General features: G+C 42.3%; 1 protein-coding gene across 1 annotated transcript in view; it reads right to left on the reverse strand.

Annotated features, from left to right (window-relative positions):
• Positions 1 to 337: 337 nt before the first annotated feature.
• The window catches only part of LOC109881667 (ras-related protein Rab-10), a 39363-nt gene continuing 13025 nt past the window's right edge, over positions 338 to 26675 (reverse strand). Inside the window, exons 2-6 of the mRNA XM_020473778.2 lie at positions 23365 to 23425; positions 9589 to 9727; positions 9020 to 9109; positions 1386 to 1487; positions 338 to 1276 (exon numbers count right to left, since the gene is read on the reverse strand). Coding sequence (XP_020329367.2) covers positions 1190 to 1276; positions 1386 to 1487; positions 9020 to 9109; positions 9589 to 9727; positions 23365 to 23425 — 479 coding nt within the window. The 3' untranslated portion in view covers positions 338 to 1189. The remainder of the gene's footprint in view (positions 1277 to 1385; positions 1488 to 9019; positions 9110 to 9588; positions 9728 to 23364; positions 23426 to 26675) is intronic.

Raw genomic sequence — 26675 nt, forward strand, 5'->3', positions numbered from 1 at the left:
CAGAGGGCAAGCAGAGGACAGAGGGCAAGCAGAGGACAGAGGGCAAGCAGAGGACAGAGGGCAAGCAGAGGACAGAGGGCAAGCAGAGGACAGAGGGCAAGCAGAGGACAGAGGGCAAGCAGAGGACAGAGGGCAAGCAGAGGACAGAGGGAAGCAAAACCAATTGGGATTCTCTTTTAGCCTGGTGGAACCAGCGTGATCACTGTTCACCATTCCCTTCACTTCATCCACAGTAAAATACAATGTTGAACCCAATGAACAGGCCGGTAGCACCAAGCTAACATGCACTGTCAGACACACTAAGGAGCACGGTAATGAGCAGAAACACACCAGCGAGTCCAGTAACTTAAACAAGCTGATTTTTAATGGATCTGCAAAACTGTTTGAATTTTCTTGAGAACGTTCAATCTCCTTCCATACAACCGAGAGAGTGTTCCAACATTACAGAAACAACGTATTACAAACGCTTCCAACCCAAACACATCTGCATGCATGAAAAATTAAACCCCAAATAAAGGAAAATAAATCAAAATGTAAAACAATCCCCCATCGTTAAGCAGACATTCTAACAAGCTGTTCTCTGGTTGGAGCAGACATCCTAACAAGCTGTTCTCTGGTTGGAGCAGAAATTCAAATCTTTCTGCTGGGCCTCACTATGGGAGGAGCAAGAAGATTAAACAAATTTTATTGGGTGGATGTGGCTCCGCCCCCGTCTTCCATATAAGGCACAGGACAAAATAAACCCTCAGTTACAAAACTCAAAATGACCCAACACATCTCAGAAACCCACTAGTGTACAAAATGTTAGTCCTACATTTGTCTTTTAATTTTTTTGTTTTATGTATTTTCCTGACCGACGGTGAGGGGACCCGGTGGACTCAGGCAAAGAAAAGATTAAAAAGGTGACTGACTTTTTGACTCGCGTTTTGCAACCTTGAAAATAAACAGGAAACATGATCTCTTATTACCAAAACTGATTTTCAGAAAGATGACATCAGACCATGAGGGGGGGGAAGACCATGGGGGTGGGAACAGAAGACTGAAGTGGTTTATTGTCAGTGAGAACAGATGGAGAGAGAGAGAACAGATAGAGGGGACGAGTGTTAGAGAGACTGAGTTAGCGGTTAGAGAGAGTGTGTGTGCTTCCGTGCGTTAGTGTGTGTGTGTGTGAGGGACAGACAGGGTTGTTCTAACTGCAGCACTTGCTCTTCCATCCTGTGACTCCACTCCCACCGCTGATGTCCACGTTTTCACTGTTGGGCTCTTTGACGGGCGTCTGCAACACACACCCACGTTATATATATATATACACACACACACACACACACACACACACACACACACTATGCATAGAAACATTCCATCGACACCATTATGACACACACCTTCCTGAGGATGTCTTCTGCTAGCGTGAGGAAAGCCTTCTCGATGCTGATGTTGGCCTTGGCACTCGTCTCAAAAAACCTAATACCATGTTCTCTGGCAATCTGCGAGAGAGAGAGAGATAGGAGGGGCGAGAGAGAGAGATAGGAGGGTGAGAGAGAGATGCGAGAGAGAGGCAGGCGAGAGAGAGGCAGGCGAGAGAGGTGAGAGAGGGCCGAGAGAGCGAGAGGGGCCAGAGAGGGCCCGAGAGAGCGAGAGAAGGGCGAGAGATGAAATGAAAATATTAGAGGGTTGGTCCCAAAATAAGGCAAGTCTCCTGTGAGACAGGAATCAGGTTTCCTTACAACCTTTAACTGTGTGTGTTCTTGTGTTGCACAAGCTGAAGCTAGTGTAATCCACGCTGTATGTGTGCATGCATGTGTATACACAGTACCAGTCAAAAGTTGACACCTACTCATTCCAGGGTTTTACATTGTAGAATAATAGTGAAGACATCAAAACTATGAAATAACATATGGAATCATGTAGTAATCATGTAATCATGTACTCCCTTTCTAGGGAGTTTTTCCTAGCCACCGTGCTTCTACACCTGCATTGCTTGCTGTTTGGGGTTTTAGGCTGGGTTTCTGTACAGCACTTTGAGATATCAGCTGATGTACGAAGGGCTATATAAATACATTTGATTTGAATTTGATGTAGTAACCAAACAAAGTGTTAAACGAATCAAAATACATTTTAGATTTTTCAAAATAGCCACCCTTTGCCTTGACAGCTTTGCATACTCTTGGCATTCTCTCAACCAGCTTCATGAGGTAGTCACCTGGAATGTATTTCAAATAAGTGGTGTGACTTGTTAAAAGTTATTTTGTGGAATATATTTCCTTCGTAATGCGTTTTTCCAGTTGTGTTGTGTCAAGGTAGGTGGGGTATTGGTCAAAGACCAACTCCATAGTATGGCAAGAACAGCTCAAATAAGCAAAGAGAAATGACAGACCATCATTACTTTAAGACATGAAGGTCAGTCAATCTGGAAAATTTCAAGAACTTTGAAAGTTTCTTCGAATGCAGTTTCAAAAACCAAGCGCTATGCTTAAACTGGCTCTCGTGAGGATTGTCACAGGGAAGGAAGGAAGTGTTACCTCTGTTGCAGAGGATAAGTTCATTAGTTACCAGCCTCAGAAATTGCAGCCCAAATAAATGCATAAGAGTTCAGGTAACAGACATCTCAACATCAACTGTTCAGAGGAGACTGTGTGAATCAGGCCTTCATGGTCAAATTGCTGCAAAGAAACCACTACTAAAAGGACACCAATGAGACTTGATTGGGCCAAGAAACACGAGCAGATCAGTGGAAATCTGTCTTTTGGTCTGATGAGTCCAAATGTGAGATTTTTGGTTTGTGAGACGCAGAGTAGGTGAACGGATAATATTACATCATATATGTAACATTAGCTAGCTAGCCAGCCAGCTAACATTAAATAGCTAGCTAACAGTACACTAACTTGAAATGAAAACTACTTTGATAAAATATTGAAATGGGTAATATCTGAAAATGTAGCTAGCTAGACTCTCTTACCTGTATGAATGGATGCTTCTCCCTCTCTGTCACGGTTGCCTGAGATTGAAGATGTAATCCGGACAGGAGTTTTATACCACAGCCTTCTGTGTGATCTTTTTTCAACTCTGTCTGCATATTTGCAAATCAAATGCCAGAATTTTCTCCATCTCCTTAGCTATCATTCTCTAATTCCACTGATTTCAAAACTCGGTCCTCCAGAAAGTGGAGAGCAACACCTTTTCAGTTCTACTACGTGATGTCTTTCAAACAGCTGCGTTAGAAAGGATTACCTACAGATACTGAGCAGCTCATATTATAGACAGAAGCGTGCTACATGGCAGACCAATCCGAACTCATCTATCGGCATGTCCAGCCCACTCATTATCTAGGCCAGCCATGGCTAGCGGGAAGGTTGCTGACTTTTTCTGTGGCTAAACCAACTAGGTTCATAATTTAACAATTGTATTTACAGATGGCATACACGTCTGTTATTAAAACACACAAAAGTTCACATGTTCCAGAAGGCATTTCTAGCAAAAAACTATTTTTATTTTTAAAGTTAACGTTCAAATGTCTCTCCTGTGAAGTAGTGACGCACGACAAACGCCTAGTTTCCTGAAACCAGTCATATTCACGCCATCACTGTTGAGTCAGTGACACTTAAACGTATAGATGAATGTCATATTAGATTAGTGTCTCCCCTTGTCATTGGTCTATTACATGGACAACATCATGGTGTCTCCCCTTGTCATTGGTCTATTATGTGGACAACATCATGGTGTCTCCCCTTGTCATTGGTCTATTATGTGGACAACATCATGGTGTCTCCCCTTGTCATTGGTCTATTATGTGGACAACATCATGGTGTCTCCCCTTGTCATTGGTCTATTATGTGGACAACATCATGGTGTCTCCCCTTGTCATTGGTCTATTATGTGGACAACATCATGGTGTCTCCCCTTCTCATTGGTCTATTATACGGACAACAGTATCTCCCCTTCTCATTGGTCTATTACACGGACAACAGTGTCTCCCCTTCTCATTGGTCTATTATACGGACAACAGTGTCTCCCCTTGTCATTGGTCTATTATATGGACAACATAGTGTCTCCCCTTCTCATTGGTCTATTATATGGACAACATAGTGTCTCCCCTTCTCATTGGTCTATTATATGGACAACATGGTGTCTCTCCTTCTCATTGGTCTATTATATGGACAACATCATTGTTTCTCTCCTTCTCATTGGTCTATTATATGGACAACATCATGGTGTCTCCCCTTCTCATTGGTCTATTATATGGACTACATCATGGTGTCTCCCCTTCTCATTGGTCTATTATATGGACTACATCATGGTGTCTCCCCTTCTCATTGGTCTATTATGTGGACAACATAAACAAGATGACTATGAATAGTAGTCTAGTCTGCAAATGTGATGCCTGGAATGCTTTATTATAAAATGTGCATTATTGTGAAAATTTGCTTCCCCTAACTTGAAACTCACTGCCTATACAGAGGCTAGTGATTTAGCTGTTCATTACTCGTATTGTTGACTGAAGGTACATTTTATTACGTTTGCAATTGCAACAAATAATCTGCTCAGACCACAACCAAGGAACATCAAAAGTCGTGCTATAAATTCACAGACAACACAAAGAATCCTTGATGTCCTTCCAGATTCCCTGTCTACCCAAGGACAAAAATCAGTTAACCACCTAACTGAGGAACTCAATTTAACCTTGCGCAATACCCTAGATGCAGTTGCACCCCTAAAAACTAAAAACATTTCTCATAAGAAACTAGCTCACTGGTACACAGAAAATACTCGAGTTCTGAAGCAAGCTTCCAGAAAATTGGAACGGAAATGGCGCCACACCAAACTGGAAGTCTTCCGCCTAGCTTGGAAAGACAGTACCGTGCAGTATCGAAGAGCCCTTACTGCTGCTCAATCATCCTATTTTTCCAACTTACTTGAGGAAAATAAGAACAATCCGAAACTCCTTTTTGATACTGTCGCAAAGTTAACCAGTTGATCCTAGGGCTGAATTACTGCCCCCTTTGGAGGAAGTGCGTGCCCATAGTAAACTGAAAATATTTTTTCCCAAAATTGCTAATATATGCATATAATAATAATTATTGAATAGAAAACACTAAAGTTTCTAAAACCGTTTAAATTATGTCTGTATGTAAAGCAGAACTCCCAGGGCAGCCTTTCTTCCAAACTCTCTCTTGTCAACAGAAAAGTTGGGACAACTTTGACGTCATCGCCCCCACCCTTCCCAACCAGCTACGGATCCAGGAACAGTTTCTATGTGTTCACCGCGATGTCTGCTTTCAAATGACGCGTTCTTTGTGAGAATCTAGCGCGCCCCCGTCCTTTGGCGGGCTAAAACACTCGGGTCACGCGAATATACATGCACTCTATTGCGCGCCTCTGTCTTTTTTTCCATGAAGCACCAATTGACTTCGGTTTGTCTGTTCGCGCTGATCTTTGTTTTACACGATTAAAACATGCTAAAGCTCGATTCTGCACTTAGTTTGACCAGTTTAGTCGACATATAATATGTAATTTTGAAGTTGATGCGCAAGAGTGCGGGGCCAGAAGTCATTTTGGGTGCATTTCAGCTGAAGCTGTTGGCATATGCTAATACAGAGACACACAACTTGAAACAAAACAATGTATTTGGTAAGTATAACTCCTTCCACGTCTTCTGATCGAAGAACATCAAAGGTAAGGGAATATTTATGTGGTTCATTTTGGGTTTCTGTGCTCTCCAAACGTAGAGGAGACATACAGCTAATATCTGAGCGCCGCCTCATATTATAGCCTAGTGAACGAATTCTGTAACGTTAAAAATAAATGTAACACAGCGGTTGCATTAAGAAGAAGTGTATCTTTGTAACTATATGTAGAACATGTATATTTAGTCATGTGTATTGCTTGTTATCTGACGTTATCTGTCGGAGCTATGATAATTTCTCCGGACATTTGAGTAGCATTTTTCTAAAATGTCGTCATTGTAAACAGATATTTATGGATATAAATAGCATATTATGGAGAAGAAAAAAATGGACTGTATAACATGTCCTATTACTGTCATCTGATGAAGATTTTCAAAAGGTTAGTGAATGATTTATTGTTTAATCCTGCTTTTATCATTTTATATTTTCTGGGACAAAATGGCCACCTCTTGTCTTTTGTTTCGGTGGTGGTCTAATATAAATGTGTGGTGTGTTTTTGCCGTAAAACATTTTAGAAATCTGACTTGCTGGGTAGATGAACAAGGTGTTTATCTTTCATTTGAGCTATTCGACTTGTATAGGTGTGGAGGTTAAATATTTCTAAGAATATTTTTTCGCATTTTGCGTTATGGTAATGAGCTGAGCCTTTAGTCACGCTCCCGGATCCGGGATGGGTAGGATCAACTGGATTCTATGGTTCTAAAAAGCAGCATTCCCCAAGAGAGGATGGCTTTCACTTTAGCAGTGATAAAGTCATTAACTTCTTTGAGGAAAAGATCATGATTATTAGAAAGCAAATTACAGATTCCTCTTTAAATCTGCATATTCCTTCAAAGCTCAGTTGTCCTGAGTCTGCACAACTCTGCCAGGACCTAGGATCAAGAGAGATGCTCAAGTGTTTTAGTACTATATCTCTTGACACAATGATGAAAATAATCATGGCCTCTAAACCTTCAAGCTGCATACTGGACCCTATTCCAACTAAACTACTGAAAGAGCTGCTTCCTGTGCTTGGCCCTCCTATGTTGAACATAATAAACGGCTCTCTATCCACTGGATGTGTACCAAACTCACTAAAAGTGGCAGTAATAAAGCCTCTCTTGAAAAAGCCGAAACTTGATCCAGAAAATATTTTAAAAACTATATAAAATCGGCCTATATCGACTCTTCCATTCTGCTCAATCTTTTGAAAATGCTGTTGCGCAGTAACTCACTGCCTTCCTGAAGACAAACAATGTATACGAAACGCTTCAGTCTGGTTTTAGACCCTTTCATAGCACTGAGACTGCACTTGTGAAGGTGTTAAATGATCTTTTAATGGCATCAAACCGAGGCTCTGCATCTGTCCTCATGCTCCTAGACCTTAGTGCTGCTTTTGATACCATCGATCACCACATTCTTTTGGAGAAACATGGTGAAGCTCCAAAATTGCCCTCGCTAGAAGCATGCGTTTCAGACATAAGGAAGTGGATGGCTGAAAACGTTCTACTTTTAAACTCGGACAAAACAGAGATGCGTGTTCTAGGTCCCAAGAAACAAAGAGATCTTCTGTTGAATCTGACAATTAATCTTAATGGTTGTACAGTCTTCTCAAATAAAACTGTGAAGGACCTCGGCGTTACTCTGGACCCTGATCTCTCTTTTGAAGAATATATCAAGACTGTTTCAAGCACAGCTTTTTTCCATCTACGTAACATTGCAAAAATCAGAAACTTTCTGTCCAGAAATGCAGAAAAATTCATCTATGCGTTTGTCACTTCTAGGTTAGACTACTGCAATGCTCTACTTTCCGGCTACCCGGATAAAGCACTAAATAAACTTCAGTTAGTGCTAAATACGGCTGCTAGAATCCTGACTAGAACCAAAAAATTTGATCATATTACTCCAGTGCTAGCCTCCTTACTTACACTGGCTTCCTGTCAAGGCAAGGGCTGATTTCAAGGTTTTACTGCTAACCTAAAGCATTACATGGGCTTGCTCATACCTCTCTCTCAGATTTGGTCCTGCCGTACATACCTACACGTACACTACGTTCACAAGACACAAGCCTCCTAATTGTCCCTAGAATTTCTAAGCAAACAGCTGGAGGCAGGGCTTTCTCCTATAGAGCTCCATTTTTATGGAATGGTCTGCCTACCCATGTGAGAGACGCAAACTCGGTCTCAACCTTTAAGTCTTTACTGAAGACTCACCTCTTCAGTGGGTCATATGATTGAGTGTAGTCTGGCCCAGGAGTGTGAAGGTGAACGGAAAGGCTCTGGAGCAACGAACCGCCCTTGCTGTCTCTGCCTGGCCGGTTCCCCTCTTTCCACTGGGATTCTCTGCCTCTAACCCTATTTCAGGGGCCTAGGAGGGGTGCGTCACTTGAGTGGGTTGAGTCACTGATGTGATCTTCCTGTCTGGGTTGGCGCCCCCCCTTGGGTTGTGCCGTCGCGGAGACCTTTGTGGGCTATACTCGGCCTTGTCTCAGGATGGTAAGTTGGTGGTTGAAGATATCCCTCTAGTGGTGTGGGGGCTGTGCTTTGGCAAAGTGGGTGGGGTTATATCCTTCCTGTTTGGCCCTGTCCGGGGGTATCATTGGATGGGGCCACAGTGTTTCCTGACCCCTCCTGTCTCAGCCTCCAGTATTTATGCTGCAGTAGTTTATGTGTCGGGGGGCTGGGGTCAGTTTGTTAAACCTGGAGTACTTCTCCTGTCCTATCCAGTGTCCTGTGTGAATTTAAGTATGCTCTCTCTAATTCTCTCTTTCTTTCTCTCTCTCTCGGAGGACCTGAGCCCTAGGACCATGCCTCAGGACTACGTGACATGACTCCTTGCTGCTGCTCCAGTTTCAACTGTTCTGCCTGTGATTATTATTATTTGACCAGGCTGGTCATTTATGAACATTTGAACATCTTGGCCATGTTCTGTTATAATCTCCACCCGGCACAGCCAGAAGAGGACTGGCCACCCCACATAGCCTGGTTCCTCTCTAGGTTTCTTCCTAGGTTTTGGCCTTTATAGTGAGTTTTTCCTAGCCACCGTGCTTCTACACCTGCATTGCTTGCTGTTTGGGGTTTTAGGCTAGGTTTCTGTACAGCACTTTGAGATATCAGCTGATGTATGAAGGGCTATATAAATACATTTGATTTGAAATGTGTACAGTTATTCTAATATCTTCAAAGTGCCCAGTAGGGACAACCATCCTCGACTTGCATGTTCTGTTAAAATTAATTACCATAACCTAAATGTGATTTCTTTAATTCTGAGCACTGTGGGAGGACGCCCTAATCAGGTTAAGGACCTTATATGTCCATTTTCATAACGGAAACCCTGCTGTGTGGGTTGTGTCTCACCTGCTCTCCCTTGGCTTTTGGTACCACCCTCTTGTCCTCCATGTCACACTTGTTGCCTAGCAGCATTCTCTCCACGTCCTCATTGGCATGCTGAAAAACATCATATTACAGACTAACTCGAACCCTTACCGTGAAATGCTTACTTACAGGCCCTTAACCAACGATGCAGTTAAGAAAATAGAGTTAAGAAAATATTTACTAAATAAATATAATTTCTATAATTATTATTTAGCCCTCTCTGAAGGCTTAGAAGGCCCATTGTTCCCCACTGTGTTTGGGTTAGTAATAATTTGTAGAGTGGCTCTATTTTCCCTCAGTGTGTATGTTTTCATTAATCAATGTCTATATAGAATCCATATGTTGTTCTGAAATATGAACAAAATAAATACTGGACATTTTTAACTCTTATTATGGTGGTGAGTTGACAAAATTAAAATAACTGTCTTGAATTGCACTGGCATTTCCCCCTTCCGGTCTGGGCCTTGACTTTGTCGCCATTTTCTCCAGTCTCTCTTTAGGTGGTCTCAAACATTGGTGTGTATAATGTCCGTGTGTGTATGTATGTGTACCTCGTCGATGTTGCGGAGCCACTTGCTGATGTTCTCGAAGCTCTTGGCGTTGGTGATGTCATAGACCAGCATGATGCCCATGGCGCCTCGGTAGTAGGACGTGGTGATGGTGTGGAACCGCTCCTGACCAGCGGTGTCCCTGTTAAACACATTATATATATATATATAAACCTCTCCTGACCAGCTGTGTCCCTGTTAACTTCTTATGGCTGGGGGGAAGTAGAGTAGCTTGGATGAATAAGTTGCCCAAAGTAAAACAGCCTGCTCCTCAGTCTCAGTTGCTAATATATGCATATTATTAGTAGTATTGGATAGAAAACACACTGAAGTTTCTAAAACGGTTTGAATGATGTCTGTGTATAACATAACTCATATGGCAGGCGAAATCCTGAGGAGAAATCAAGGCAGGAAGTGAGAAATCTGAGCTTTGTATGTATTCACCAGTTCCCAATGAAATCCCCTTGAGATACTAATGTTGCACTGCCTAGGGGTTCCACTAGGTGGATCCAAGATGGCGTAGCAGTCAGACGTCTTGTCCCGTGTATTTATCGTTTTTTTATACATGTTTTTCTTTGCATATCTTTTAAAACATTTAGCTAAACCTCAACTTCTACTCTAAATACTCTCCTGCAACCCGCCTCACCCAATGTAGCTCGGATATACTTTTTTTCTAAAGTATTTATATTTACTTCGGATCCGGAACCCTTCAACTGAAGCTAGCCAGCTAACTACCAGCTATCAGTCAGAAAACCATTGCTAGCGGTCATCAGCTAACCTTCAGCGCAGAAAGCTCTCGCCAGTTCGAACAACGCGACTAACCAGAGCATAACGGACCTATTATTTTTTTATGCCCGGATTCCCACCGGATTCCCACCGCAAACAGAACATTTTCAGCTGGATCTTCACAACTAGCTAACCGCAACCCCGGATGATTACTCCTGGCTAGCGTTTCCATCCACTTAGCTTGAAGCTAGCCCGGCCAGAGCTCCTGTGCTACCACCGAAGCATACTCCCGGGCTACAATATCCGGACCCACGACCGGTCTATCGATGTCACCGCATGAAGAGGCATAAACAGACTCACCCCATCGTGACATCCCCCAAAAGCTAACTTTCTAGCCCTTGCTATCTCCTTGCTTGCTAATTCAGCCTGCTAACTGCTAGCTTGTTTAGCCCTGGTCCGCTAACTGCTACCTTGTTTAGCCCCGGCCTACTAACTGTTAGCTTGTTAGCACAGGCCTGCTAACTGTCTGAATCGCCGGGTCCCAACCACTCACTGGACCCATATTTACTTTCAATCTCTTTTCGATTTTTAATTTGATTATACCTTCCGGTAACCTGCCTCACCCAATGTGATACGGAATCACTATTATTTTTAGAACACATTCAACCTCCAGTAGCTAACCAGCTAACTAGCTACAAGCTATTTAGTCATTGTTAGCCACTGCTAGCGGCTTTTACCTTTGCACAGCCAGCCAGTTTTTTTAACCTGGATAATACTCGCCAGTCTAGCTTCCCTGCCCCATCCACCGCTGCCCCCTGGACGATCACTTGGCTACATAGCTGATGCATGCTGGACTGTCCATTAATCATGGTACTCCATTCCGCTTGTTTATGTTTTATCTGTCGGCCCCAGCCGCACTCAGGCTCTGTGTGTAGTTAATCCGACCCTCCCTGCCTAGTCAACGCCATTTTACCTGCGGCTATTGTGACTTACTTCTGAGCGCCGTTTCAGATTGCATGGTTTGCTTATTCCGTAAGGTTTTTTTTTTTTTCAATCAGACAGCGCTTGCATTAAGGAGAGGTATATCTATAATTCCATGTGTATAACTTGTATTCCCATCTACATTTATGATGAGTATTTCTGTTGAATTGATGTGGCTATGCAAAATCACTGGATGTTTTTGGAACTAGTGAATGTAACGCGCAAATGTAAACTCATATTTTAATAAATATGAACTTTATCAAACAAAACATACATGTATTGTGTAACATGAAGTCCTATGAGTGTCATCTGATGAAGATCAAAGGTTAGTGATTAATTTGATCTCTATGTGCTTTTTGAAACTCCACTTTGGCAAAAAAAAATGCCTGTGTTTGTGGCTTGGTGGTGGCCTAACATAATTGTTTGTGGTGCTTTCGCTGTAAAGCCTATTTGAAATCGGACACTGTGGTGGGATTAACAACAAGACTACCATTAAAACGGTATAAGATACCTGTATGTTTGAGGAATTTTAATTATGAGATTTCTGTTTTGAATTTGGCGCCCTGCACTTTCACTGGCTGTTGTCATATCATCCCGTTAACGGGATTGCAGCCATAAGAAGTTACACATTATATATAAACCTCTCCTGACCAGCTGTGTCCCTGTTAACTTCTCTAGGGTAGGGGGCAGCATTTGGAATTTTGGATGAAAAGCATGCCCAAATTAAACAGCCTGCTACTCGGGCCCAGAAGATATGATATTCATTTAACTGGTAGATTTGGATAGAAAACACTAAAAGTTTCCAAAACTGTTAAAATAGTGTCTGAGTAAAACATAACTGATTTGGCAGGCGAAAACCTGAGAAATCTAGTCAGGAAAGTTCTGGTTTTGTAGTTCTCTCTTCAATTCCATTACAGTATCCATTGACTTAGAACTCAAATTGCAGTTCCTATGCCTTCCACTAGATGTCAGTCTTTATAAATTGTTTTAGGCTTGTATTCTGATAAATGAGGGAGTAAGACCAGTCTAAATGAGTGGACCCTGAGTGGACCCAATTAGATTTTTTTTGTCTGCCTGTTTTGACTGCGTTTGAGCCTAGGGATTACTGAAGAAAACGTGAACAAAGGAGAGGTTTTTGGATATAAAGAGACTATCGAACAAAAGGAACATTTATTGAGTAAATGAATGTCTTCTGAGTGCAACCATATGAAGATCAAAGGTAAGGGATTAATTCTCTCCATTTCTGACTTGTGGAACTTCTACTTGGCTGGCTACGGTTTAATGATTTGTCTGCTGGGCTGTTCTCAAATAATCGTAAGGTATGCTTTCGCCGTAAAAGCATTTTAAAAATCTGACACCGTGGTTGTATTCACAAGAAGTTCATGTAAAATGTTTTGTTTTCTGAATTTTTATAATGACTATAATGACCATTTCTGCTCTGCAATCTTATTGGATGTTGGCCAGGTGGAACGTCCCACATACCCTAGAGAGGATAAACGCGTATATAAACAGCTTTGACCAGCTGTCCCCCTGTTAAACGCAAATATAAACCTCTCCTGACCAGCTGTCCCCTTGTTTAAATCCTAGTAAAATGCCTTGTCTTAAGTCAGTTAGGATCACCACTTTATTTTAAGACTGTGAAATGTCAGAATAATAGTAAAATAATTTATTTCAGCTTGTATTTCTGTCATAGCATTCCCAGTGGGTCAGAAGTTTACATACACTGAATTAGTATTTGGTAGCATTGCCTTTAAATTGTTTAACTTGGGTCAAACATTTCAGGTAGCCTTCCACAAGCTTCCCACAATAAGTTGGGTGAATTTTGGCCCATTCCTCCTGACAGAGCTGGTGTAACTGAGTCAGATTCTTAGGCCTTCTTGCTCGCACACACTTTTCAGTTCGGCCCACAAATGCTCTATAGGATTGAGGTCAGGGCTTTGTGATGGCCACTCAAATACCTTGACTTCTCCTTAAGCCATTTTGCCACAACTTTGGAAGTATGCTTGGGGTCATTGTCCATTTGGAAGACCCATTTGCGAGCAAGCTTTAACTTTGATGTCTTGAGATGTTGCTTCAATATATCCACATAGTTCTAATTTTCTCATGATGCCATCTATTTTGTGAAGTGCACCAGTCACTTCTACAGCAAAGCACCCCCACAACATGATGCTGCCACCCATGTTCTTCATGGTTGGGACGGTGTCCTTCGGCTTGCAAGCCTCCCCCTATTTCCTCCAAACACAATGATGGGCATTATGGCCAAACAGGTCTATTTTTGATTCATCAGACCAAAGGACATTTCTCCAAAAAGTACAATCTTTGTCCCAGTTGTGTGCAGTTGCAAACCGTAGTCTGGCTTTTTATGGCGGTTTTGGAGCAGTGGCTTCTTCCTTGCAGAGCGGCCTTTCAGGTTATGACTCGTTTTACTGTGGATATAGATACTTTTGTACCCGTTTCCTCCAGCATCTTCACAAGGTCCTTTGCTGTTGCTCTGGGATTGATTTGCACTTTTCGCACCAAAGTACGTTCATCTCTAGGAGACAGAACGAGTCTCCTTCCTGAGCAGTATGATGGTTGCGTGGTCCCATGGTGTTTATACTTGCATACTATTGTTTGTACAGATGAACGTGGTACCTTCAGGCTTTTGGAAATTGCTCCCAAGGATGAACCAGACTTGGATGTCTACAATAATTTTTCTGAGTTCTTGGCTGATTTCTTTTGATCTTCCCATGACATCAAGCAAAGAGGCACTGAGTTTGAAGGTAGGCCTTGAAATACATCCACAGGTTACACCTCTCCAATTGACGTCAATAAGCCTATCAGAAGCTTCTAAAGCCATGACATTTTCTGGAATTTTCCAAGCTGTTTAAAGGCAGTCAGCTTCGTGTATGTAAACGTCTGAACCACTGGAATTGTAATAGTGAATTATAAGTGAAATAATCTGTCTAAACAATTGTTGGAAAAATCACTTGTCATACAAAGATGTCCTAACCGATTTGCCAAAACTATAGTGTGTTGACAAAAAATTTGTGGAGTGGTTGAAAAACAAGTTATTGACTCCAACCTAAGTGCATGTAAACTTCCGACTTCAAACTGTATATATTATATATAGTCGTGGCCAAAAGTTGAGAATGACAAATGAATTTCCAATGTTTGCTGCTTCAGTGTCTTCAGATATTTTTGTCAGATGTTACTATGGAATACTGAAGTATAATTAGAAGCATTTCATAAGTGTCAAAGGCTTTTGATGACAATTAAATGAAGTTGACGCAGAGAGTCAATATTTGCAGTGTTGACCCTTCTTTTTTAAGACCTCTGCAATCCGCCCTGGCATGCTGTCAATCAACTTCTGGGCCACATCCTGACTGATGGCAGCCCATTCTTGCATAATCAATGCTTGGAGTTTGTCAGGATGTGTGTGTTGTCGTTTGTCCATCCACCTCTTGAGGATTGACCACAAGTTCTTAATGGGATTAAGGTCTGGGGAGTTTCCCCACCATGGACACAAAATATTGATGTTTTGTTCCTCAAGCCACTTAGTTATCACTTTTGCCTTAAGGCAAGGTGCTCCATCATGCTGGAAAATACATTGTTCGTCACCAAACTGTTCATGGATGGTTGGGAGAAGTTGCTCTCGGAGGATGTGTAGGTACCATTCCTTATTCATGGTTGTGTTTAGGCAAAATTGTGAGTGACACCACGCCCTTGGCTGAGAAGCAACCCCACACATGAATTGTCTCAGGATGCTTTACTGTTGGCATGACACAGGACTGATGGTAGCGCTCACCTCGTCTTCTCACAGGACAAGCTTTTTTCCGGATGCCCCAAACAATCGGAAAGGGGATTCAGAGAAAATGACTTTACCCCAGTCCTCAGCAGTCCAATCCCTGTACCTTTTGCAGAATATCAGGCTGTCCCTGATGTTTTGCCTGGAGAGAAGTGGCTTCTTTGCTGGCCTTCTTGACACCAGGCCATCCTCCAAAAGTCTGCCTCACTGTGCGTGCAGATGCACTCACATCTGCCTGCTGCCATTCCTGAGCAAGCTCTGTACTGGTTGTGCCCCAATCCCGCAGCTGAATCAACTTTAGGAGACGGTCCTGGCGCTAGCTGGACTTTCTTGGGCGCCATGAAGCCTTCTTCACAACAATTGAACCGCTCTCCTTGAAGTTCTTGATGATCAGATGAATGGTTGATTTAGGTGCAATCTTACTGGCAGCAATATCCTTGCCTGTGAAGCCCTTTGTGCAAAGCAATGATGACGGCACGTGTTTCCATGCAGGTAACCATGGTTGACCGAGGAAGACCAATGATTCCAAGCACCACCCTCCCTTTGAAGCTTCCAGTCTGTTACTAGAACTCAATCAGCATGACAGAGTGATCTCCAGCCATGTCCTTGTCAACACTCACCCCTGTGTTAACAAGAGAATCACTGACATGATGTCAGCTGGTCCTTTTGTGGCAGGGCTGAAATGCAGTAAAATGTTTTTGGAGGATTCAGTTCATTTGCATAGCAAAGAGGGACTTGCAATTAATCTGATCAGTCTTCATAACATTCTGGAGTATATGCAAATTGCCATCATACAAACTGAGGCAGCAGACTGAAAATTAATGTGCATCATTCTCAACTTTTGGCCACGACTGCAGTGTATTCAGAAAGTATCCTGACCCCTTATTCTAAAATGGATTGAATACATTTTTCCCCTCAATAAAATAAATGAAAACCGGTGAATTTTAATCAGTAAATGAATTTAAAAAATGAACAGAAATGCCTTATTTACCTTACCCGAAATTGAGCTCAGTTGCATCCTGTTAACATTGGTCATCCTTGAGATGTTTTTCAACTTGATTGGAGTCCACATGTGGACTCGATTAGACATGATTTGGAAAAGCACACCTGTCGACATAAGGTCCCACAGTTGACAGTGTATATCAAAGCAAAAACCAAGCCATGAGATCGAAAGAATTGTCCGTAAAGCTCAGAGACAGGATTGTGTAGAGGCACTCAGCGAGGTGACCAAGAACCCGATGGTCACTCTGACAGAGCTCCAGAGTTCCTCTGTGGATATGGGAGAACCTTCCAGAAGGACAACCATCTCTGCAGCAATCCACCAATCAGGCCTTTATGGCAGAGTGTCCAGACAGAAGCCACTCAGTAAAAGGCACATGACAAGTCTCAATGTCCTTGAGAGCACAGACTTGAACCCGATCGAAAATCTCTGGAGACCTGAAAAAAGCTGTGCAGCGACGCTCCACATCTAACCTGACAGTGCATATGCCCTGACCTTTCCTTTTGTTACATTACAACCTTATTCTAAAATGGATTAAAAACTGTCCCCCCTCAATCTACACACAAGACTTGAGCTTGAGAATATCTGCAGAGAAGAATGGGAGAAACTCCTCAAATACAGGTTTGCCAAGCTTGTAGAGTCATACTCAAGAAGACTCGAGGCTGAAATCGCTGCCAAAGATGTTTCAACAAAGTACTGAGGAAAGGGTCTTAATACTTATGTAAATGTGATGTTTTTTATTTTCTAAGATATTTGCAAAAATGTCTAAACAACCTGTTTTTGCTCTGTCATTATGGGGTCTTGTGTGTAGATTGATGAGGGGGGACAGTTTAATCCATTTTAGAATAAGGCTGTAATGTAACAAAAGGAAAGGTCAGGGCGTATGCACTGTATATCTACAAAAGTAAGAGCTTCTATTACCCGTTTGAGTGATTAATAGCCTACTGATTCTGTGAGCACCAAGCCTCATGCAACATGGCAGATAAAGCCATTTCACCGATGCGGCTGTTAATATTTTCTTTGCTGTAATTAAGGCTTTGCCATTTCATTTCTTTAGCACTTAGAATTTATTCAGTGTCGTTTACACGGTTCCAAACAGAGAAAAATGATATCTAACCGCACCCGTTTGTCACACACAATATGCAGTTCTCGCTCCTGTACCCTCCTTTCTATTCATCTCCTTGTTCGTATTATTATCACCATTATAACAATAAGTAATGTCATTATCATTAGTAGGCTTTTTATAACACCCTTGTATAACCACCATGGAGCTTCAGGCCTAAGAGCGTGTCCTGTTCAGTCTTGATACTGTTACTTAGGCATATATTTCAATATATAGGCTACTGGATAAATCAAATCTTTCATTCGTTCATGCCATCACACAGCATATGAGACATTAATGCAATCAAACATTTTTTTAAATTAAAAAACAAAGGGCGCTTTGAATAATTATCCTAAAGAATAAATCATCCGCAATTCACAAACGGAATGGCTGAAATGTTGCAGCTACACCATGGACAGAGTGATAAACACTGCTCTGCTGTGGTGCCTTTTCTCTGTAGTAGGGAGGAGAGAGGGACAACGTGTGCCAGTCACACAGGCACTGTGCTGTCATTGTTTTAAACACAGTGTGACCATCAGGCTCTTCATCCATTTGTGTCTTAATTATTTAATCAAACAGTGTGCTGAAAGCATCAGAAAAGCTCAGTGCCTATGTTGTTGATTTATTCAAACACAAAAGGGTGTCTATGTATGGAAAAATAAGTTGCAACATTTAGACCAATCGATTGGTCAAAAGAACAGGACGACTGATTTTATTTAAAAAAATAATAATAATTGGGTGGGGGGGGGGAACAGTCCTGGTCGTCACGTTACAAAGCCTCCGTTAGCCCCTGTTCTACTGCACAGCTAATGGCTCGGTCTACAGACAACAGTATAGAGGTCGACCGATTCATCGGAACGGTCGATTAATTAGGGCCGTTTTCATAACAAATTTTTTACACCTTTATTTAACTAGGCAAGTCAGTTAAGAACACATTCTTATTTTCAATGAGGGCCTAGGAACAGTGGGTTAACTGCCTTGTTCAGGGGCAGAACGACAGATTTTTAACTTGTCAGCTCGGGGATTCAATCTTGCAACCTTACGGTTAACTAGTCCAGCGCTCTAACCACCTGCCATACATTGCACTCCACGAGGAGCCTGCCCGTTACGCAAATGCAGTAAGAAGCCAAGGTAGTTGCTAACTAGCATTAAACTTATCTTATAAAAAAACAATCAAAATCACTAGTTAACTTTTTATGGCTGTGGGGCAGTATTGAGTAGCTTGGATGAATAAAGGTGCCCATAGTAAACTGCCTGCTACTCAGGCCCAGAAGCGTTGGATAGAAAACACGGAAGTTTCAAAAACTGTTTGAATGATGTCTGTGAGTATAACAGAACTCATATGGCAAGCAAAAACCTGAGATCCAACAAGGTGGGAAATCTGAGGTTTGTAGGTTAAGTCTTTACAGTGTAAAATTTGGTCCGATTGAACTTCCTAAGGCTTCCACTAGATTTCAACAGTCTTTAGAACCTTGTTTCAGGCTTCTACTGTGAAGGGGGAGCGAATAAGAGCTGTTTGACTAAGGGGTCTTGCAGAATGCCATGAGCGAAGTCATGCGTGCGGCCGTGAGAGTTAGCTGCGTTCCTTTTCATTTTCTCAAGACAAAGGAATTGTCCGGTTGGAATATTATTGAAGATTAATGATAAAAACATCCTAAAGATTGATTCTATACATCGTTTGACATGTTTCTACGAACTGTAAAGGAACTTTTTGACTTTGTCTGGACTAAGTGCCTGCGCCTCGTGAATTTGGATTTGTGAACTAAACGTGCAAACAAAAAGGAGGTATTTGGACATAAATGGACTTTATCGAACAAAACTGGGATTCCTGGGAGTGCATTCTGATGAAGATCAAAGGTAAGTGAATATTTATAATGCTATTTCTGACTTCTGTTGACTCCACAACATAGTGGGTATCTGTATGGCTTGTTTTGGTGCCTGAGCGCTGTACTCAAGATTATTGCATGGTGTGCTTTTTCCATAACATTTTTGAAATCTGACACAGCGGTTGCATTAAGGAGAAGTATATCTTTAATTCCATCAAACTTTATGATGAGTATTTCTGTAAATTGATGTGGCTCTCTGCAAAACATTACAGGACATAACGCACCAATGTAAACAGATTTTTGGATATATCAACTTTATATCAACTTTATCGAATGTATTGTGTAACATGAAGTCCTATGAGTGTCATCTGATGAAGATCAGTGATCAGGTTAGTGATTCATTTTCTCTATTTCTGCTTTTTGTGACTCCTCTCTTCAGCTAGAAAAATGGCGGTTATTTTCTGTGACTTGGCGCTGACCTAACATAAATCGCATAATATGCTTTTGTCGTAAAGCCTTTTTGAAATCAGACACTGGTGGGATTAACAACAAGTTCATCTTTAAAATGGTGTAAAATACTTGTATGTTTGAGAAAATGTAATTCTGAGATTTGTTTGAATTTGGCGCCCTGCACTTTCACTGGCTGTTGTCAAATAGATTCCATTAACGGGATTTCAGCCGTAAGAAGTCAACTACACCTGGATGATATTACTAGTTTATCTAGTGTCCTGAGTTGCACATAATCGATGCGGCGCGCATTCGCGAGAAAGGACTGTCGTTGCTCCAACGTATACCTAACCATAAACATTAATGCCTTTCTTAATCTATACACAAGCATTTCTTTTTAAACCTGCATATTTAGTTAATATTGCCTGCTAACATGAATTTATTTTAACTAGGGAAATTGTGTCACTTCTCTTGCAACAGAGTCAGGGTATGTACAACAGTTTGGCTCGTTGCGAACTGTGCGAAGACTATTTCTGACTAAAAATAACAGCCAACTTCACCAAACCGGGGATGATTTAACGAAAGCGCATTTGCAAAAAAAGCACAATCGTTGCACAACTGTACCTAACCATAAACATCCATGCCTTAAAATCAATACACAGAAGTATATACAGTGCTCAAAAAAATAAAAGGGAACACTTAAACACAATGTAACTCCAAGTCAATCACACTTCTGTGAAATCAAACTGACCACTTAGGAAGCAACACTGATTGACAATAAATTTCACATGCTGTTGTGCAAATGGAATAGACAACAGGTGGAAAGGCATTTAGCAAGACACCCCCAAAAAAGGAGTGGTTCTGCAGGTGGTGACTACAGACCACTTCTCAGTTCCTATGCTTCCTGGCTGATGTTTTGGTCACTTTTGAATGCTGGAGGTGCTTTCACTCTAGTGGTAGCATGAGACAGAGTCTACAACCCACACAAGTGGCTCAGGAAGTGCAGCTCATCCAGGATGACACATCAATGCGAGCTGTGGCAAGAAGGTTTGCGGTGTCCGTCAGCGTAGTGTCCAGAGCATGGAGGCGCTACCAGGAGACAGGCCAGTACATCAGGAGACATGGAGGAGGCCGTAGGAGGGCAACAACCCAACAGCAGGACCTCTACCTCCACCTTTGTGCAAGGAGGAGCAGGAGGAGCACTGCCAGAGCCCTGCAAAATTACCTCCAGCAGGCCACAAATGTGCATGTGGCCGGTCAGAAACAGACTCCATGAGGGTGGTATGAGAGCCCGATGTCCACAGGTGGGGGTTGTGCTTACAGCCCAACACCGTGCAGGACGCTTGGCATTTGCCAGAGAACACCAAGATTGGCAAATTCGCCACTGGCGCCATGTGCTCTTCACAGATGAAAGCAGGTTCACACTGAGCACGTGACAGAAGTGACAGAGTCTGGAGACGCTGTGGAGAACGTTCTGCTGCCTGCAACATCCTCCAGCATGACCAGTTTGGCGGTGGGTCAGTCATGGTGTGGGGTGGCATTTCTTTGGGGGGGCCGCACAGCCCTCCATGTGCTCGCCAGAGGTAGCCTAACTGCCATTAGGTATCGAGGTGAGATCCTCAGACCACTTGTGAGACCATATGCTGGTGCGGTTGGCTCTGGGTTCCTCCTAATGCAAGACAATGCTAGACCTCATGTGGCTGGAGTGTGTCAGCAGTTCCTGCAAGAGGAAGGCATTGATGCTATGGACTGGCCCGCCTGCTCCCCAGACCTGAATCCAATTGAGCACATCTGGGACATCATGTTTCGCTCCATCCACCAATGCCACGTTGCACCACAGACTGTCCAGGAGTTGGCGGATGCTTTAGTCCAGGTCTGGGAGGAGATCCCTCAGCAGACCATCCGCCACCTCATCAGGAGCATGCCCAGGCGTTGTAGGGAGGTTATACTGGCATGTGAAGGCCACACACACTACTGAGCCTCATTTTGACTTGTTTTAAGGACATTACAAAGTTCGATCAGCCTGTAGTGTGGTTTTCCACTTTAATTTTGAGTGTGACTCCAAATCCAGACCTCCATGGGTTGATAAATTTGATTTCCATTGATAATATTTGTGTGATTCTATTGTCAGCACATTCAACTATGTAGAATATTTTCATTCATTCAGATCTAGGATGTGTTATTTTAGTGTTCCTTTTATTTTTTTGAGCAGTGTATTTTTACACCTGCATATTTAGCTAAAAGAAATCCAGGTTAGCAGGCAATATTAACCAGGTGAAATTGTGCCACTTCTCTTGTGTTCATTGCACACAGAGTCAGGGTATATGCAACAGTTTGGGCCACCTGGCTCGTTGCGAACTAATTTTCCAGAATTTTACGTAATTATGACATAACATTGAAGGTTGTACAATGTAACAGCAATATTTAGACTTAGGGATGCCACCCGTTAGATAAAATACAGAACGGTTCCGTATTTCAATGAAAGAATAAACAATTTGTTTTTTCGAAATGATAGTTTCCGGATTCGACCATATTAATGACCAAAGGCTCGTATTTCTGTGTGTTATGTTATAATTAAGTCTATGATTTGATAGAGCAGTCTGACTGAGCGATGGTAGGCACCAGCAGGCTCGTACGCATTCATTCAAACAGCACTTTTGTGCGTTTTGCCAGCAGCTCTTCGCAATGCTTCAAGCATTGAGCGGTTTATGACTTCAAGCCTATCAACTCCCAAGATTAGGCGGGTGTCACCGATGTGAAATGGCTAGCTAGTTAGCGGGGTGCGCGCTAATAGAGTTTCAATCGATGACGTCCCTCGCTCCGAGACTTGGAGTAGTTGTTCCCCTTGCTCTGAAAAGGCTGCGACTTTTGTAGAGCGATGGGTAACGATGCTTCGAGGGTGGCTGTTGTCGTTGTGTTCCTAGTTCGAGCCCAGGTAGGGACGAGGAGAGGGACGGAAGCTATACTGTTACACTGGCAATACTAATGTGCCTATAAGAACATCCAATAGTCAAAGGTATATGAAATACAAATGGTGTGGAGAGAAATAGTCCTATAATTCCTATAATAACTACAACCTAAAACTTCTTACCTGGGAATATTGAAAAGGAATAGTTAAAAGGAACCACCAGCTTTCATGTTCTCATGATCTGAGCAAGGAACTTAAACGTTAGCTTTCTTACATGGCACATTTTGCACTTTTACTTTCTTCTCCAACACTTTGTTTGCATTATTTAAACCAGATTGAACATGTTCCCAATTATTTATTTGAGGCCAAATTGATTGATCAATTATATTAAGTTAGTGTTCATTCAGTATTGTTTTAATTGTCATTACAAAAAAAAATGTCTAAAAAAAAAATCGGTATCGGCTTTTTTTGTTCCTCCAATAAATCGGTATCGGCATTGAAAAAAATCATAAAATCGGTCGACCTCTACAACAGTAGAACAGGCGCTAATGACTCAACTTCACACTATAGTGGCTTGAAAATACGATGACATTGCTAAAGTCGCCAAATAACTTTGCCACTTATGTCATCAAATTTACTTTAGAGACAAAAATAGCTAGCAATGCTAAAATGAGATGGTGTCCCCTCAATCTTAGCTAGCTTAAGTTATACTACAGCCAAAGTAAATATGGCGACATCACAAAGATGGCAAAGGGTCTCCTAATTATTTGCCTCTTTTTTAAATGTCATCGTGTTTTCCAAGTCACAGTAGTGCACTATAAACCAAATCTTCATCAGCAATTATTGACGATGCATTGAGTAGAACGCTCAGTCGGGCATTAGTCTTAAAACAAAAGTTCAAACCAATAGTGACGACACCATGTCCGGGCCAGTAGAAATTCTGTCCGCGTCAGTAGAAACAAAGATACCATTTGACCCTGTACAAACACCTCCTCCACTCACCATATCTGTAGTTTGATCTTCTTTCCCTGGAGTTCAACAGTTTTGATCTTGAAGTCTATTCCTGGAAAACACAAAGAAACACATCAATACAGACCTCCTTTAGAGTAGTGACCTCTACAGAGAAACACATTAGAAAGTTGAATAAATCCATGTAATATAGCCTACACCTTCACAATGTGTAACTGTGTTTGTCGCACTGCTTTGCTTTACCTTGGCCAGGTCAGAGTTGTAAATGAGAACTTGTTCTCAACTGGCCTACCTGGTTAAATAAAAGGAGAAAAAAATGGTCCATCACCGAAAGGACATCCAGCCAACTTGAGACAACTGTAGGAATTATTGGAGTCAACATGGGCCAGCATCCCTGTGGAATGCTTTCGACACCTTGTAGAGTCCATGCCCTGAAAAATTGAGGCTGTTGAGGGAAAAATGGGATGCAACTCAAAATTAGGAAGCTTTTCTTAATGTTTTTATTTTAATTTTTTACACTCAGTGTAGATCTTTCATTCTAATTTAAAGCAAGCCTAATAAGGGTTAGATTCATTCAATGTTTCTTCGATTTGTTTATTTTGGGTTTTGTACATCAGCTTCAAAGACCAGAAAATATTTTAATTTCAGAAACCATGAAGTGACAGCATGCCCCATCAATGTTGAAGCGGCGGCAGTGGAGTATATCGAGATCTTCAAGTTCCTCGGTGTCCAAATGACTAGACTTAAAAATGGTCCAAATACACACAGTCGTGAAGGGAGGTCGAAACACTGCCTTCGGGCCGTCAAACCCTGAAAAGGTTAAACAGCTGTACCACTGACAATAGCACCACCTTTGATCAAATTGAGCTAGAGGGTTGTGCGGACCGTATATCACTGGGGCCGAGCTCTTCGCCATCCAGGACATCCATATCAAGCAGTGTGAAAAAGGCACAAAACAATTGCGAGATCGTTGTGAACGAACTTGACTGGCCAGCACAGAGCTCTGAACTCAAGCCCATCGAACACCATTGGAATGAGACAGGTGCATGATAGTGGTCCATTCAAATTGTCACAAGCGCCGAATACAACAGGTATCAAATTTTATTAGTCACATGCGCCGAAAACAAGTGTAGACCTTATAGTGAAATGCTTACTTACAAGCCCCTAACCAACAACGGCGTATAAAAAATATGAATAAGATATAAGAGTAACAGGTAGTTAACCTTTTGGGGTAGGGTGCAGCATTTTCACTTTTGGAAGAATTGCGTGCCCAAACTGAAAGGCCTCCTCTGTCCCAGATGCTAATATATGCATATTATTATTGGATAGAAAACACTGAAGTTTAAAACTGTTTGAATGATGTCTGAGTATAACAGAACTCATATGGTAGGCAAAACCCTGAGAAAAATCCAAACAGGAAGTGAGAAGTCGAATTTCAAAACAGTGCCCATTTAAATCCCTGATAGTTATGGATGTGATTGCACTTCTTAGGGCTTCCACTAGATGTCACCGTCTTTAGAACCTGTTTTGAGGATTCTATTATAAAGGAGGGCTCATAGGAGCTATTTGAGTGAGTGGTCTGGCAGAGAGACTCGGTCTCATGACGCGTACTCCCGACAGTTTGCTCCCGTTCCAATGCTTTTCTTCAGACAATGAAATTCTCCGGTTGGAACCTTATTAATGATATATGTTAAAAACATCCTAAAGATTGATTGCAGACATGTTGTGACTTGTTTCTACGACCTGTAACGGAACATTTTGAGTTGTCGTCATGGAGGAAATGGTCACGCCTCATGAAGATGGATTACTGGGCTGGGGACATGCACGGTCCACCTTTTCCTGTAGTCCACAATCAGCCCCTTTGCCTTGATCACGTTGAGGGAGAGGTTGTTGTCCTGGCACCACACGGCCAGGTCTCTGATCTCCTCCCTATAGGCTGTCTTCTCGCTGTCAGCGATTAGGCCTACCACTGCTGTGTCATGAGCAAACTTAATCTGTCGTTCTGCCCCTGAACAAGGCAGTTAACTCACTGCTCTTAGGCCGTTACTGTAAATAAGAATTTGTTCTTAACTGACTTGCCTAGTTAAATAAAAGTTCAATAAAAAATAAAATACAAATGATGTTGGAGGCGTGCCTGGCCATGCAGTCATGAGTGAACAGGGAGTACAGGAAGGGACTGAGCACGCACCCCTGAGGGGCACCTGTGTTGAGGATCAGCGTGGTGGATGTGCTGTCACCTACCCTTACCACCAGGGGGCAGCCAGTCAGCAAGTCCAGGATCCATTTGCAGAGGGAGGTGTTTAGTCCCAGGGTTCTTCGCTTAGTGATGAGCTTTGAGGGCACTATGGTGTTCAATGCTGAGCTGTAGTCAATGAACGGCATTCTCACATCGGTGTTCCTTTTGTCCAGGTGGGAAAGGGCAGTGTGGAGTGTAATAGAGATGGCATCTTCTGTGGATCTGTTAAGGAAGTATGTAAATTGGAGGTTGTCTAGGGTTTCTGGGATAATGGTTTTGTGAGCCATAACTAGCCTTTCAAAGCACTTCATGGCTACAGAAGTGAATAGTACAGGTCAGTAGTCATTAAGGCAGGTTACCTTAGTGTTCTTGGGTACAGGGACTACGGTGGTTTGCTTAAAACATGTTGGTATTACACACAAGACGAGCGTCAAAGCCGGTGTAGTACGATTCGATCTTAGTCCTGTATTGACGCTTTGCCTGTTTGATGCTTTGTCGGAGGGCATATCAGGATTTCTTATAAACTTCCGGGTTAGAGTCCCGCACCTTGAAAGCGGCAGCGCTATACTTTAGCTCAGTGCGGATGTTGCCTGTAATCCATTGCTTCTGGTTGGGGTATGTAGAGTCACTGTGGGGACGACATCATCGATGCACTTATTGATGAAGCCAGTGACTGATGTAGTGTACTCTTCAATGCCATCGGAAGAATCCCAGAACATATTCCAGTCTGTGCTAGCAAAACTGCCCTATAGCTTAGCATCTGCGTCATCTGACCACTTCCTTATTGAGCAAGTCACTGGTACTTCCTGCTTTAGTTTTTGCTTGTAAGCAGGATTCAGGAGGATAGAGTTGTATGTGTCTCTGTGTGTGGAGTAAGTGGTCTACAGCTTTTTTTCCTATGGTTGCACATTTCTTTTAATCTTTAACCTTAGCTAGGCAAGTCAACATGCTGGTAGAAATTAGGTAAAGCGATGTAAATTTGCCTGCATTAAAGTACCCGGCCACTAGGAGCACCTCTGGATGAGCGTTTTCCTGTTTGCTTATGGTCTTATACAGCTCATTGAGTGCCATATTGGTGCCAGCATCGGTTTGTGGTTGTAAATAAACA

Source organism: Oncorhynchus kisutch, linkage group LG12 (genome assembly GCF_002021735.2).
Source record: "Oncorhynchus kisutch isolate 150728-3 linkage group LG12, Okis_V2, whole genome shotgun sequence".
Lineage (NCBI taxonomy): Eukaryota > Metazoa > Chordata > Actinopteri > Salmoniformes > Salmonidae > Oncorhynchus > Oncorhynchus kisutch.